Raw genomic sequence first — 14,456 nt, 5'->3', positions numbered from 1 at the left:
CTACTTGAACTCACTTCACTGGCTCAGAGGCATAGGAAAAGAAATGAAAGGTCTGACAAGGAAGTGTTCCAGTGAAAGAAGAGCCTCTGGATCTAAGCCAAGCCCAAGTATGCCACTACAAGCTCAAGTGGCCAGCCACAGAATCCAACTACTCCAGTCTTTGCAAAGACATGCTGACCTTACCTATATCCGAGCCTATGCCAAAGCCTCCTACAAGGGGAAACAAAATGCACACATTATATTAATTATAACTGCAGTGCTTCAGAACTTCCAGCAAAAATCTCTCTAGTAGTTCTCTAGAAGACCTAGCTTCCTGAATTATAAAGAGTTTTCAATTGTTACTACAATGTACGAACATGCACTAACCAGGTAGCAAATATGTAACAGCATCAAGGCACACAACTGCTCCCTGGAAATACTATTTGAGGAATAAGCCAGTTGGAACGAGGGGCCCACATGTACCCCATCAGGTTCAGCAGAAGATTGGTTTAGAGGCTTTCCACTTCTTTTGGTAAGAGACAAAGGAATTAGGCTGACTTGACACAGCTGCTCCTGAGGAACAGTTCGGATTCAGAGGCATGCAGTGAACTACCTTTGACAAGATGCAAAGGTGGGATAATCCACCTTTGCCAGAAAAGCAATAACACGAAGATAAAGTCCTGTTTGTTTTGACAAGTCACAATTGTCTAAAACTTAGGAAGTTTATCAAATTTGTATGCATTGGGAAGTGCATACAAATGGAAAAAGCACATCTCAGGAGCGGCTGGAGTTTGGAGCGGACAGCCCTCCAGCAAACTGCCAGCTACACAGTAAATCAGCTCAAAACACTTCAGCCTTGCTTCCACTCAGCCCAGCCTGCTTAGACTGCCCACCATGAAGTTCCCTAAGAAGCATCCCACCAACCACCAGACAGTAGTTCAAGAAAGGGAGCCGTGCTTCAGCAACAGAAAGCTCAGGGGCCGCACATTAGTTATCCAGCAAGTCTCAAGAGCCCTCGAGAAAACTGGTAATGATAGAAGGGTGCAGGAGCTACCATGGATTATTGTCAATTAAAATACACGTTGTCTGGAACAGAGAAAGAAGACAGCACCTTCATGCTAGGAGAGGGCATGTAGTTACCTTTTGGAACTCTGTCAACAGCCACCATTTATAACTCTAATCCAATTCTTAATTCTAATCTTTATCAATGCTTTCATGATATTGGGGGAGGCAGGGATTATTACATCCACCTCCTCACAGACAATTGTATTAAGTATAACAAGAGGGGAAGAAGCAAGGAGAGTATTAAATCTTACCCCCATTACCATTTTGGTACATACAAGAACAGCACTAGAAAGACTGGGACCTCAGTGTTCTAGGAATTCTTTTGTACTTCATTCTTTCCAATTCCCTAATGTTTTGTTATTGTTGCTTGTTTGGTTGTTATTTGTTTCAGGGTATAATCTGCTCCAGACCACTGCCTGATCTTTCCAGTACCAATTTCTTTATTATGATAAATTTGGCTTTGTGTTTTCTTTTTAATTCCTTCTTCCATAAACTGCCCCTCTTTTCTTCCCATCCAATATTTGCCCATCCATTTAAAAGCCTTTAACAGAAGTTGACACCAAATACATCCTATTGGGACACAACTGCAACACTGTAGGTACTTTTACAGTAACTAGCATGGGGAAATTATTTGCCATTATTTCAGTCTAGTATTCAGTCAATTCAACCAAATTCTCTTGCATCATTATCTGCACAATAGTGTCCCCAACTTGCAAGCACTTCAGTGGGAGAAAACAATTTTCATTTTCCCCTACAAATAACCACTTCTCTGAAGGGAGGCTGTCCGGTTCTCACAACAACTTTAGCTAGTAGCTCGCTGATCAGTCAGTCATCAAATAAAGAAAATCTGGTTTCCAATTTGCTCATCTAGCCACAAAAGCTGTGTTTGGGACACTCAGCCGGCTCATTCGGCAACCGGTGTCTTAACAGAGAAGCCATGCCTTTCTCAAGTAACATCTTTGTATGGATCAAGTATTCTTGAAATTTGAGTGACTTTGTCTAGCAGGCTGCAGACCCCCTTCACGCTCCAACTTCAATGTATTAAATCTCCAGTGCCTTTGGGCACACCATATATAGCGGTGGGGGCGGGGTGTGCTGCAGGGGGCTGGAATTTAACCCTTTACCGGCACTGCTTTTAAGGGTGGAAAAAAGAAGAAGGCTTGGAGGCATGCCGCTCCTTCTTTCTATGCTCTTAAGAAAGTTCTTCCTCAGAGTAACAGACCCTCTCTGCCTCACATACACACACACTTACTAAAACATCCCAAAACTATAGAGTTGACTTCCTAAGCACAGCAAGACCCCAGGAGCTACCTGATGGCTCTCCCTTACACCCTCCACAGCCTGACATGGCATTATTCAAGGTCACAAATTCAAGATCAGCAATAGTAACCTTGTCAGGCAACCAGTCCTGACTCACTCACTGGTGCTTCACTCTACCAACCCTGACACAAGACAGGGGCATCTCTCTAGTCCCTGATGCAGCACTAGGTTGGAGTACAAAGCTTAAGGGCATCCATGCAGACAGCTTTCAAGCTTTCGCTCACACTCAGTATTTAAGGGTAGGGATTTTTATTTTGTACACTTAACTGTCTGACAGTGTGCACAGCAGAGTAAAAAGAACCACTGAAGCGAAAGGGGAGGGAAAAGAAGAGGATTTTAAGTCTAATAGCTAACATTTTACTCTAAATAATAGTTTTTGCCTTTTGCTAACCACAAGCAGCTGAACAAAAGGCTGTATAACATTAGTTTTTTAGCATATGCCAGCCAGTACCTAGACATCCACACAGAATCCACAAAACCCAAGACAACATGGGACATGGGGAAGTTACAGCCACAAGCTCAAGCACTACCATCCAAGAAGCACACATAAGTTTGCTGAATTTGAGATCCCTGCCAGCCTTTTAATCCAGCCAAACACAGCATTTGGTAGTTCTGCACATTCACAATACCTTGCCTAGCAAAACAAAATATTTACAGTAGATGGTAGTTTATAACAACATTGGCTATCCACAAAATATATGGGGTGGGCATGTAATAGTAGCAGTCAACTGAAAGAGATAGGGTTTAGCAAACTTCACAGAACACCTTTAAATATTTTGGTTATGTGTGGTGCCTATCCAGAATTAGAGGGAAGATGATGCAATGCAAGTTCAGCTATTACCTTTAGCTCATTAAAGCACCCTTCTCCCCACAAGACAGATTCAAGGGCGAGTGAGCATTTGCTATTCCCATATCCCTGGAAAGCACTGGTATGACAGCAGCCTTGTGATTGCTTGTGTGATCTTAGGAGAGATAGTACTGTAGTAACACACAGGAGTAAAACATAGCTGCTGAGGTGACAACACTCACCTTTGGCTGGATTAATTTATCTACTTCAGAAATGAGTTTAAAGGCAATTCACATGTTTCTTCAGTTGAGGTCATTTTCTCTGTAGCATTCAAGGCATACCTCACAATCCCCAGAATGCTAAAAGCTACCCAACTCTGAAAAGTGACTCGCACCCATTGCCAGTCCAACAGGTTTAGAGCTTGCCTCAAGTTGCCTCCCTGCTGCTGGGAGGTAATCCATTTTCTCCAGCTCAGCACCAGTGCAGAGGCATACAGCACAAAGCACACAGAACCATAAAACAATAAGCACTTGAGGTTTCCAGTTCAAGTCTTAGTCACTTCAAAAATATTTCAACCACACATGAGGCAGACTGCTAACTAGTCATCATCCTATCCAAAAAGTTCACCATCTGGGGTTTTAGCAGTGCGTATTACACGCTCAAGTGAAATAACAGGAATGGAGCTCTTATTTCTTAGAGCTGAACACGTAACTATGAATTAATTCTTGTGTCAGTATTGCACACATATCCAAGATGCCTGAACAACACAGAACATATATTCATGAGCCTCATCCATGGGTACTGGGTTTTATTCCTTTTCATACTATGCTATACAGCTAGACCATTCAAAGCTGGCCAACATTTCTAGTTGCTAAAAAAGATCAGGAGCTATATGGACTCTGTAACTGAATTTGTTTTGTTGAGGGTTGATAGAGAAAGAAACAAGTAGCTGAGAGCATCAAAGGAACTTGAGTAAAGAAGCACACTACTGTCTTAGCCACATACAATTTCTCTTCTTTAAGATGGTAGAACAAAGAGGAAAGATAAAATAATGTCTGAGGTGACATTATGTAGTGAAGAAGTTTTTGTGCTCAAGGTAGAGGCTGGCACATAGTGATGCTCCAATTCCTTAACATGTTTTTGTTCCATTTCTTGGTGACTTGATTTGGATGCACAAGCCTAATTTGTTAGGAGGACCAAACCCATCCCACCCACAGAGGCCTGCTTCAAGCACAGCCAGAGAAAGAAAACAACCTATGGAAGGAACTGGAGCTGAGCTGAGCCCATGAGGAGAACAGCTGAAACAAAGTTAATATGCTTAATATATTTCAGGATCAGGGACATCCATTCAGTACATTAACCAATACTTGGATTGCCAAGCAGTAGCCAGTCCCATTCCCCTCCAGTATTTCTACACTCCAAGTTAAAGCCTTGGAATGATAGGTTAAAAGCATTAGTAAAAAATATGGGCTACATAATTACAATCCAAGATTATATTTGTAACTGCTCTACTGAAAGTGGATTACAGCTGAAGACAATAAACCCCTTCTGTGAAATCTTATCTGTGGTAACATTAGTCTTGCATTCAGTGCATTGTTCGTGCAGCTTAAGATCTATGCTCTCAACACATCGTGATTCTTTGTCTGATGGAAAGACACCAACAGCTTTGCAGGAAGGAAGGGAGTATGGGAGGAAAGCTAGGAAGAGACTGGGTCAAGACAGTATTGAAAGAGGAATGATACCTCCTTGACTTTAAACAGAGGAACTAAGTAGTTTTCCTTTAAGGATGCCTGGTCTAGCAAGTGTGTTTACATGCTCTGAAGCTTTAGCTGAAAGGAGAAACTGCTACATGTGATGCAAGATTTTGTCACTAAATTGAAGCAAAAATTCAGCCAGACCTTCTCCCCCAGTTACAAGATATGCTTCAAGACATCAGTTCTAACAAAACCATAATTTAAAAAAAAAAACAAAAACACAGGTACACAGTAGTCTAGTTTCATGCCTATTTATTGTATGCACATCTCCAGTTGTATGTTCTCTAGGAAAGTCACTATGACCTCAGAGGTCTATGCTGCAGCCTGCAAGCACAATACCCTTACACACAGCAATACTCTTGGGTTTTCAAAGACATGTTGTTCCAAGTAAAAACAGTCCATGAAAGTTGCCTGAACATCCAAGGCATTGCTGCTTCTTCCAATTTTCCCTCACTGGAAATTGTCTGAAGTCTTGTTTAATTAAGCCAGTAGCATAACAAAATCACATTATCACCAAGAGAAAAACCTGACAACTTTGCTGTATTTACCCTAAAATGGTGAGCGGATTTCAACACCAGTCACTGCAAAGCAGGGGTGTTTGGATTCTGTCCAGTATGGTATTAAAGCTGTTTAAAACATGAAGTTTTAATTCTCTTCCTAAAGAAGAGTTAAATAAAAACGCTTCTGCATGCAGGGAAGAGCCAGGACATAAAGATGTGATGGGGAAGAGGTATCTAAAGTGAAGGTAAGGCAGAATAATCCCAGAGGTTTAACACCTGATAGCTGAACAGTATTTGTAAGTTAAAAAAAAAAAAAAAAGGTGAAAAAAAGATTATTTCAACCCCTTATCCTAGGGATGTTAAATCCACATTCCATAAATCACATATGACCAAAATAAATCACCACCCTGCTTTCTTTATCGGGAAAAAGTTAAAAAGGAAAACATAAGTGTCAGTAACCTAATCTGAAGCACTGTCTTCAGATGGGCACCTGTATGTGCATTTGATACCAGAAAAGACACGGTAAGTATGATAAATGAAGGCTGCATGAGTACAAAGAACTATATGCAGTTTCTTACATACACTGGAAGTATAAATTTCTCTAGATCATGTGCACATTTTTCTTTAAAGATGAAGCTCAAGCAGTCACAACACCAGCAACACAACATATCACATTTTAAGACCACTGCCTCAGGATGCACTCCTAAAATTCTTAATTGTTTTGTTAGGCAGCAAAAACCTTAAACATTACCAAGAGAACCAGCAAGAGGCTGTAATATAAATAACCCTGGAGCAAGAGATGGAGAACTGGAACTGGGAACTCGGGCATACTCCCTCTGCATCCGCCAACCACTGTGGCGAGCCTCGTGGGTGGGATGGCACTGGCAGCACCAGGGAGCAAACCTCAGCATTTGGCAGTATGGAAAGCCATTACACAAAGGCAACCACGTTTAACCTACCATTCCTGTCTAACCACTCTATACCCTCCTTTGCCCTCATACCAGTTCAGCTTGCAATTAAAATAAACTTATACCAGCGCTAGCAAAAGGGAAAGTTTTCTGTCATGTTAAGTGAGTTAAATTGGCTCACAGAAGAATCTCCTGAGCACGCACATCCGTGAGACGTTAAGACAGCTTGCTCCCTATTGTGAAACCACAGCTTTACCCTACATTAGAGCAGCTTAGACATAAATTCAATCAGCAAATTTAGCCAAGGTACCAGGTAAGTAGCTTTCAGTTCAGCTGACTGCTATGCAGTTGAATGTTTTCCCCTATACACTTACAATCCTCCAAAAATTGCATCTTTCACAATCTGTAAAACAATAAGAAGGAAATAATTTTATCTGTAACCTGAAAAGATAAGAAATCCAGGAATATACACAACCCCAGGATTCAACATAGCAATCTGATTTTAGCAGGTGTTGTCTACATGCTCCAAAAGCCTCATGAACTATTTCAACTCACTTGGCAAGAAACTTAAGAGTTTGTAAATTAATCTGATCAGTTAAGAACCTGACCAAAGATAGACTTGATAAGAGGAAAAGGGAGGAACAGTGTGTCCAAGGACAAGGGGAGAAAGACTTTTAAAATCCTTTCTTGCAATGGAGGGAGCGGAGCTGTGGTGCTACAGGGTTTTGTCATGTTTGTCTTGGTAGTCCAAGAGCCACTTCTAAAATGGAATTCATAGAATAATGAGAACGAGAAGGGTCACACACCATTAAGCTGACTGAATTTGGCAACTCCACACTTTCCCTAGAAAGTGTTAGAGGTCTGCTGTTGAAGTGTTTTGACCATCCGCCACTGTCATCATGAAGTGTTATATTAAAGCACACAAGGAATGAGCTCTGGCATAAATGAAACCCCAATTATTCAACTTGCAACTTGTGGCATTTTCCACTTTCTGCAAACTCACTTGAATCCAGATAGTTTATCAATACAAGCCAAGCGTCCTACAGCTGTTCCAACGTATTCTAAAATCGTGGTTTAGCTTACAATTTATTAATACTTCCAAGAAAAGAAAAAGGTGCTCTTTCAGTCAGAGATGAAACAATCAAGAACAAATTGACGTATCAGGTAGGAAATTTGATTTAATTATGAGTAAGACTAAAGTAAAATCTTTCTCTAGTCTTAGTCTAGTTGGTTTTTATAACATCTAGCTGCTACTGTAGCAGTGATAGTTCTGTCCATACAAAAAAAACACTGCAAGAAAAAAAAATCAGGGTTGCAACATGGTTACTTTTATAGAATGCTTTGAAATATCCGAATTTAAGCATTTCCCCTGCCACCATGATAGCATTTTACATCAGACACTGAGGTTCCCAGTGGTAAACCACCAGACTGATTTCAACAGCAGCTCTATGACAAAGAATTGGCTTTTGCTTCCCCCCCCACCCCACAACAATTTTATTTGTTTTCTTTCATGCATCACTATCATATCTGCATGCACTGCCACCCCGAAAGCAGTGTTCAGGGTTCCACTCTCTTTAATGTTTGCCACTACTCTAACAGTCAATATTCTCTGTTTCAGAGACTGTTAGGTACTCAAAGCACACCAACAGCAGTCAACAGCTCAACTGTGACCAGAACCATCTTGACTAAAGAGACTACACCAGACATCCCAGTTAAAAGCTGAAATCTGCATTTCTCTGCATTAAGAGGATGAGCAACTACACTGATCTTGTCTGGCAAATGTGTATGTGTAGTCTTGTTTTGAGACTTGGAACACCCAGTAAGTAACCACCCACGGTGCTATTTCCCTTCTCACTCGAGGGAGTCTCAAAACGAAGGTGGAATGAGGGAAAATTATAGGGAATGGACAGTGGAGGGGTGGAAAGACCAGAGAGGAACAGGACGAAAGGCGACACGTGAGTAGCAGTATTAGGACAGGAGAATCGTGTCCTAGGCAAGGAGGCACAAAACAAAGGAGCCAACAAATTTTGTGCAGAAAACCCTCAGGGATGGGGTCAAACTCCTTGTAACAGTGTAAGGGGGAAGGAGAGCTCTGCATGTAAGAGAACTACTCTTCCAGCATCTTGCAGATGAGATCTGCCTGTGCCCAAAACTCACCTCCCTGAATTAATCTGAGGGAATATCCTGCTCACCAGCTTTTCTCACATACTGAGCAGAACCAGAGTTTTTAACTACTAGTATTAAGGTTTCAGGCTACTATTCCTGCCTTGCATTTTAGGTTTGTTTTTACACTATTAGCCGAACAAAGTGCTTAAGTGATGCACTAAGTATTCTCCTGGAAGGCTGCCTTTCTATTATCGTTCCTTTTACGAGGCTGTAAATAGCATTCTTTAAACAAGCAATAACCCTCACAGTTTTGCAGCCACCCTTTCTTAGAAAAAAAAAAGTTGTACACCTCACTCATATTTTTAGCCAAAGTGATAAAGATTTACAGGACAAACTGTTCCCAGCAGTCAGTCTCTCCCAAACAATTCCCCTTGAATGAATAAATACTTGCAAATACTGATCAGGCACATCCGCATTAAGGAGCCCACCAAAACGCACTAATCAAGAACAGTAGTAGATCATTAATTTGCAGAATAAAAGCCTTTCTCAACAGGAGCTGAAGGCTTGAAAATACTTGTTTTAAAACAATTTCTAGGTCTACAGGACACAGGAACACCCAAACCCAATCTTTTAAGAGGTGTACCCTTTTCAGAACACACTGTTGAAAGTAAAATCATGTATGTAAAACAAATTAAGCTTTTTCAGAAGTTACTTCTAGTACAGCTTAAGCAAGGCTAAATACCTTTGTTCCCTTTCCAATTTAAGATTTTAAGTTCACAATATACCTTGGAGCTCCAATCCCAGCTACTCTTTTAACTAAGTGATGAAGAATATATTGCATTTAAAGCTGGATATTCTATGTTATGGCCAAAAGCCCTCAATTGTTTCACTTTTACACACTGCAAAAAGAACTTTCATCCTACTGAGAACAAAAAAACTAGAAGCTTTCTAGCCTGTACCACAAGACCAAAGTTATACTCCAAAATGAATGCAGAAAAGATGGCTTTTTCTGGTGTCTTAAGAACATCATGCTTCATTTCAGTCTAGCATTCAGTATTGCACAAATACTTTAGAAAGCACACTCTTAGGGAGATCCTGAGATGCCACAAAAAGCTGTAAGCAGTCCCGTTGCCATAACGTTTTTGGGTTGCATTTTTTTTTTTTGTTAAAAACTTGATTGCTCCTCAGTCACACTTCATGACCCCCAAATGTCATTTTAAGGTCTTTCTTTTTCCACAGAATTCATACAGTCTGTCCTCTGCCACTACAAACTTTAAGAAACACAGAACGCCAAACCTTTCTAGAATTATTTCATAGCTGTAGCAACACTAGAGGAGACAGAAAAAGTGCCCCTGACAACTGAAGACAAAGGCATCACATTTCCCTAGGCTGAATGCCTTCATCTATCAGTTAAGCAAGCATCCCACAGGAAACTCTTGTACTACTACCCCTGTCCTCAGGCAGGTTTTCCCCTGAAGCCCCTTGATGTGCAATTTCATCCTGGGAGGAAACTACCTCCAACACTGGTTACTGGAAAATTCCAGCAAAAGCCCCTTGCGTTGACCCCCAGAGCAAAAGGGGAAAGTCAGCAGATCGCCATTTTCATCAAATGAAAATTCAAGTTTCAAACTACCACAGCAAGAAACTATCCCAATGAAACTTAAGACACTTTCAAGTACATTTTGAAGAAGCCACTGCCTCTTTTAAGATCTATGAAACAATAATTAGGGTCACCAGAACCAGAACTTGCAAAGCCGAAGCGTTTTAAATTAACACCACATAAAGCTAGTTCCTGTTTTTGCATCAGTAGATGTTTGCCACCACAGAGGCAGACAAAATGTTGACCAAGAGCAGTAGATGCAGCTGGCATGTGCAAGCATGAGTATCTCTGCTAACTTTTTCACTACCTTTCATTTCTTTATAATTAAGTAATCAAAAATATGTCCTTTTCTCAACACAGTTATTTTCCTTCCCTATTTATTCGTTTTTCTTTCTCCAGTAAGTTACACACCGAACACGACTGTGGAAAGCAGATTCCTCAAGCCAGTTTAATTAAATACTGGGACTCTGGGGCACTCTAACCTTTTTTTTCCGTCCATCTCCACGGCCCCGCCACCCCTCGGTACGCGCCCGACCAGCTCCCTCCCTCTGAGGGGCACAGCGCCCGCAGCTGCCCAATGCCCCCGCTGCAAACCATTCACGGGCAGAGCGGGGCTCCGCCGGCCGCCTCCGGGGACAGCACGTCCCGCTCCTCGCGGAGGGTCCCCCCCGGCTCACCTCCTCCTTCTCCTCCTCCTCCCGGGCGGCGGAGCGGAGCAGCGCCCGGTGGGAGCGGGGCGCTGCCGGGACGCTGCCGCCCCTCCGCACGCCCTCCCCGGTGTGTCAGCGGCTCCCGCCCCCTGTCCCCAGCCCCGCGGCCGGTCCCCGCCGCCCCCCGGCAGCGAGCGATGCGGGCGGGGGCCCTCTGGCGCCGGCCAGGGGCGGGAACGCGGCCGCCCCTTCCCTCCCTCCGTCCCTGCCGTGCCGCGCACCGCGCTCACCTCGTCGTCGTGGTGCTGGCAGTAGCTGGCCCGGTCGGGGAAGACGGAGAGGATGTTGTACGGCGAGGCGGGATAGGGCGGGCTGAGGGCGAGCGGCGCGGCGGGGCCGGTGGCGGCGGGACCGGCGGCGAAGCGCTCGATGAAGTGGTCCTTGGTGAGGCGGACGCGCTGGTGCGCCCGCACGCAGTTGTCGCACAGGTGCTCCTGGCAGTCGAGGCAGCGGGAGCTGGCGGCGTTGCCCTCGTCGCAGGAGCTGCAGCGGGGCTCGCCCTGCCGGCTGTGGGGCCGCCGCAGCAGGAGCGCCGCCGAGCCGCCGCCGCCGCCGCCCGAGGAGGAGGAGGACGACGACGTCGAGGAGGGCGCGGCCGAGGCGGCGGCGGCGGGCGAGGAGCCGGCGGCGCGGGGCGGCCCCGGCGGCGGGCGGCCGTGGGGCCCGGTGGTGCCGCCGCCGCCCCCGCCCGGGCCCGCGGCGGGGCCGGCCCCGGCGGCGCGCCCGTTCTTCTGCTCGTGGGCGGCGGCCGCCACGACGACGACGTCCAGCAGGTTGCTGAGGAGGAAGTTGGAGGAGGGCAGCGCGTCCATGCCCGAGGGCTCCGAGATCACCACCTTCTGGTCGCAGATGGGGCAGCGCAGCTTGAGCGCGTCCCCCGCGCCGGGGTGCCGCTGCGCCTCCAGGCACTGGCGGCAGAAGGCGTGCAGGCAGGGCAGGACATGGAGCCGCCGCGGCGGGCCCCCGCAGGAGGAGCCGCCGCCGCCCCCGGAGGAGGTGGAGGTCTGCGAGGAGGACGAGGAGGTGGAGGAGTTGGACGAGAGGGGAGCCGGCGAGCCGCACATCTCCTTGCACAGCGGGCAGATCTGGAAGTCGGACTCGGGAAACGAAGCCATTTGCGATGGGCCTGACTCCCCGATGGGGGGCAAAAACGTGTCTCTCCTCCCTCAAAAAAAAAAAAAAAAAGAAAAAAAAAAGAAAAAAAAAGAAAAAAGAAAAAAAAGCGTGGGCGGAAAAAGCAGGGGCGCGGGGAGAAAGTAGTTCTGCAAGCAGCTTACGAGCAAGCTGGCATCGATCAGTCGTTTTGCCAAGTGGGATCGATGGGCCGGTTTTGCAAATACGGTGTCATCGATCCGGCGGTCTGCAGGGAGCTGGGTCCTCTCCTCGTACGTCGCTGCTGCCGGGCTGGCTGCTGCGGGGAGGGGGGAGTATTTTTGGTATCAAGGTGTAGCTGTCCCGTTCTCCCTCAGTAAATGGATCCTTTCTTCCCTCTCATGTACTTAACCCCCGATCCCCCGTTGCATTAGACAAATTGTATCGATTCCCCGATCGGTCAATACCTCACACAGTCTTCTCATCTCCCCCTCGGGTCAGCAGTTTGACAACGTGGTTTGGTTACTTGTCCTCTTCCTAAACGGAAAGTGCATGGGCGCCGACCGCCCGATCCCCGCCTCATCCAGCGGGGACCGAACTCTGCCCGCCGGGGCTCGGCTCCGGTTCCCACGGCCGCAGAACCGGGTCGGGGCGGCAGTGCAAGTCCGTCTCGGCCGGCCGGGTGGGGGGCAGCAGGGGCTTAACTCAAGTTTCGCTCTTTCTTCTTGGGGCGTTGGGTTTTTTCCTCTTTTCCTTTAAACCTGTGCTTGTCGGGGGGGAAGGGGAAATTTCGTTTCAGTTCCCCCCCTCCACTTTTGCAATCCAGAGCAGCTCTAGGAGAGAGAGAGGCACTGAAACACAGTAGCCAGGCAGACTTCTCCGGCTCCAGTCTTCCCCCGCCGACGCCTGCTCCACCACCGCATGACTGGGGGGTGGGGATGGAGGGCGGCGTTGGTGCCCACCCCACCGGCAGAGACTCACGCTGGCGGGACGCGGAGGAGGAGATGGGAAGAATAAAAGGGCTCCGAGGACGGCCAAGAAGGGCAGTCCCCTCTCTCGCCTCTCCGAGTGCCGGCTCCCGCCGGACGCCTTCCTTTACGCGGGGCTTCCCGCGGAGGGCAGCGCCGAGCCCGCAGCAGCCCCGGCACACACGCGGTACCCGGCTGCTGCCGCCCGCTCAGTGCCGCGGGCTCGGCGGGGCTCGCAGAGGCTGCGGCGGCCGGGCAGAGGAGCAGCGGCAGGTCCCCGCCGGCCGCCCTGAATTATTCATGGGGGGTGTATTATATTCGCTCGCACAAATTGGAGCCGCTGTGCAATGCTATCCGAGAGCGCTACGCTCGCCCCCTCCTCCTCCTCCTCCTCTCCGGTTCTCTCTCGCTCTGAGCCCCTGCAGCGCCTAGGATCACATTTCCTTTGTCATCTCGCCTCTTCGCGTGGTGTTTTATTGAGAAAACAAAAATAATATAAAACCCGAAGAAGAGGCGAGGGGAGGTGGGGGGTGGGGGGGGGGGGGGCGGCGGGGGGAAAGCAGTGAAAACTAAAACGCCCGCCTCCCCCGCGATCTGCCGAGCCGAAGCCCACCGGCCCCGGGGGGTGAATTAGCAGGAATTACCCCGTGATGCGGCAGCACCGTCCCGGGCGGGGTGGGATCCGGGGAGAGCCATCGCGCCGGGCGCCTCCCCCGCCGGGCGGGGTGCGGAGGGCGGCCCGGGGGGGGCGCGGGGCTGGCGGCGGCGCTGGCTCCGGCCCCCCTGCGGCCGCCGGGACTGGGGCGGTGCGGCGTGCGGGAGCCTTTTAAGCTCCGACGGCGCGGGCTGACTTCCGCCCGGCTGCGGGGGGCGGCCGGGGGGCGGCGGCGGCGGGCAGGGAACATTCGCCCTCCTCCGGCCCGACCTGCCCCCATCCGCCCGCATCCAGCCCCCTTCGCCCACCCCCCCCATTTTTCAATAGCGCCGGTTTCAGCCCCGGGGACCCCCCTCCCAGCGTGGGTCTGACGCGCCGCCGCTCCGGCGGTCGCCAGACCCTCGCGCCCTTTTTGGGTTTGGGATGCGAGCGGGGCTCCGGGGCCGTTCTTTGAAAGCACCGAGGCGTTAATGCAGCTTTAAACATTAAGGCTCTCGAGTACTTGTGTTCTGACGCCCAGTTTAGGGGTGACGGGCTCCTCTCCGCGCTCTTGCGGTTGCCGCCGGGTCTGCCGTGCGCGGGCGGGCGAGCCCGGGGGGGGTTTGCTGCTGGGCAGGGGCAGGCGCTTCCTCTCCTTAAAAGTGACGCGATGAAGTTAGCAAAAAATTAGCGGAGATGCCGTTTGAGCTGCTGCGAGACCGCACTTAAATAAAAATCCGCAACAATTATTTTGGTTCTAATTAAATGCCCCGCCAACAGGAACGTGTGGGTGGAAAGTTTCGCCTCTGCAGCACGACCGAGTGGCCACCCTCTTGGATAGCGGAGCTTGCGGTAGGAAGAGAAGACGCGTGGCATTGCACCTTTAACAAGGAAACTGGAAATCTGAGAAATTTTGAAACGTGGAACTGGTTTAGGGATTGGAAAGTTAAAAAAAACAGGAAAAAGGAAAACAATGGGAAAATATACGGATTAGTGAATGGAAGCATCTGTAAATAAGCAAAATAAACTCAAA

General features: G+C 47.9%; 1 protein-coding gene across 1 annotated transcript in view; it reads right to left on the bottom strand.

The window, feature by feature from the left end:
* TRIM71 (tripartite motif containing 71) overlaps nucleotides 1-12,616 on the bottom strand; it is a 55,466-nt gene extending 42,850 nt beyond the window's left edge. Inside the window, exons 1-3 of the mRNA XM_005518980.2 lie at nucleotides 12,289-12,616; nucleotides 12,007-12,140; nucleotides 10,960-11,894 (exon numbers count right to left, since the gene is read on the bottom strand). Of these exons, the coding sequence (XP_005519037.2) occupies nucleotides 10,960-11,844 (885 nt within the window). The 5' untranslated portion in view covers nucleotides 11,845-11,894; nucleotides 12,007-12,140; nucleotides 12,289-12,616. The remainder of the gene's footprint in view (nucleotides 1-10,959; nucleotides 11,895-12,006; nucleotides 12,141-12,288) is intronic.
* Nucleotides 12,617-14,456: the final 1,840 nt, after the last annotated feature.

The sequence above is a fragment of the Pseudopodoces humilis genome, chromosome 1 (assembly GCF_049639895.1).
Source record: "Pseudopodoces humilis isolate 2021_Gansu_Grassland_sample_001 chromosome 1, ASM4963989v1, whole genome shotgun sequence".
In the NCBI taxonomy this organism is placed as follows: Eukaryota; Metazoa; Chordata; class Aves; order Passeriformes; family Paridae; genus Pseudopodoces; species Pseudopodoces humilis.
The sequence above is the reverse complement of the archived record's forward strand: the minus strand, read 5'-3'. Positions and strand labels throughout refer to the sequence as shown.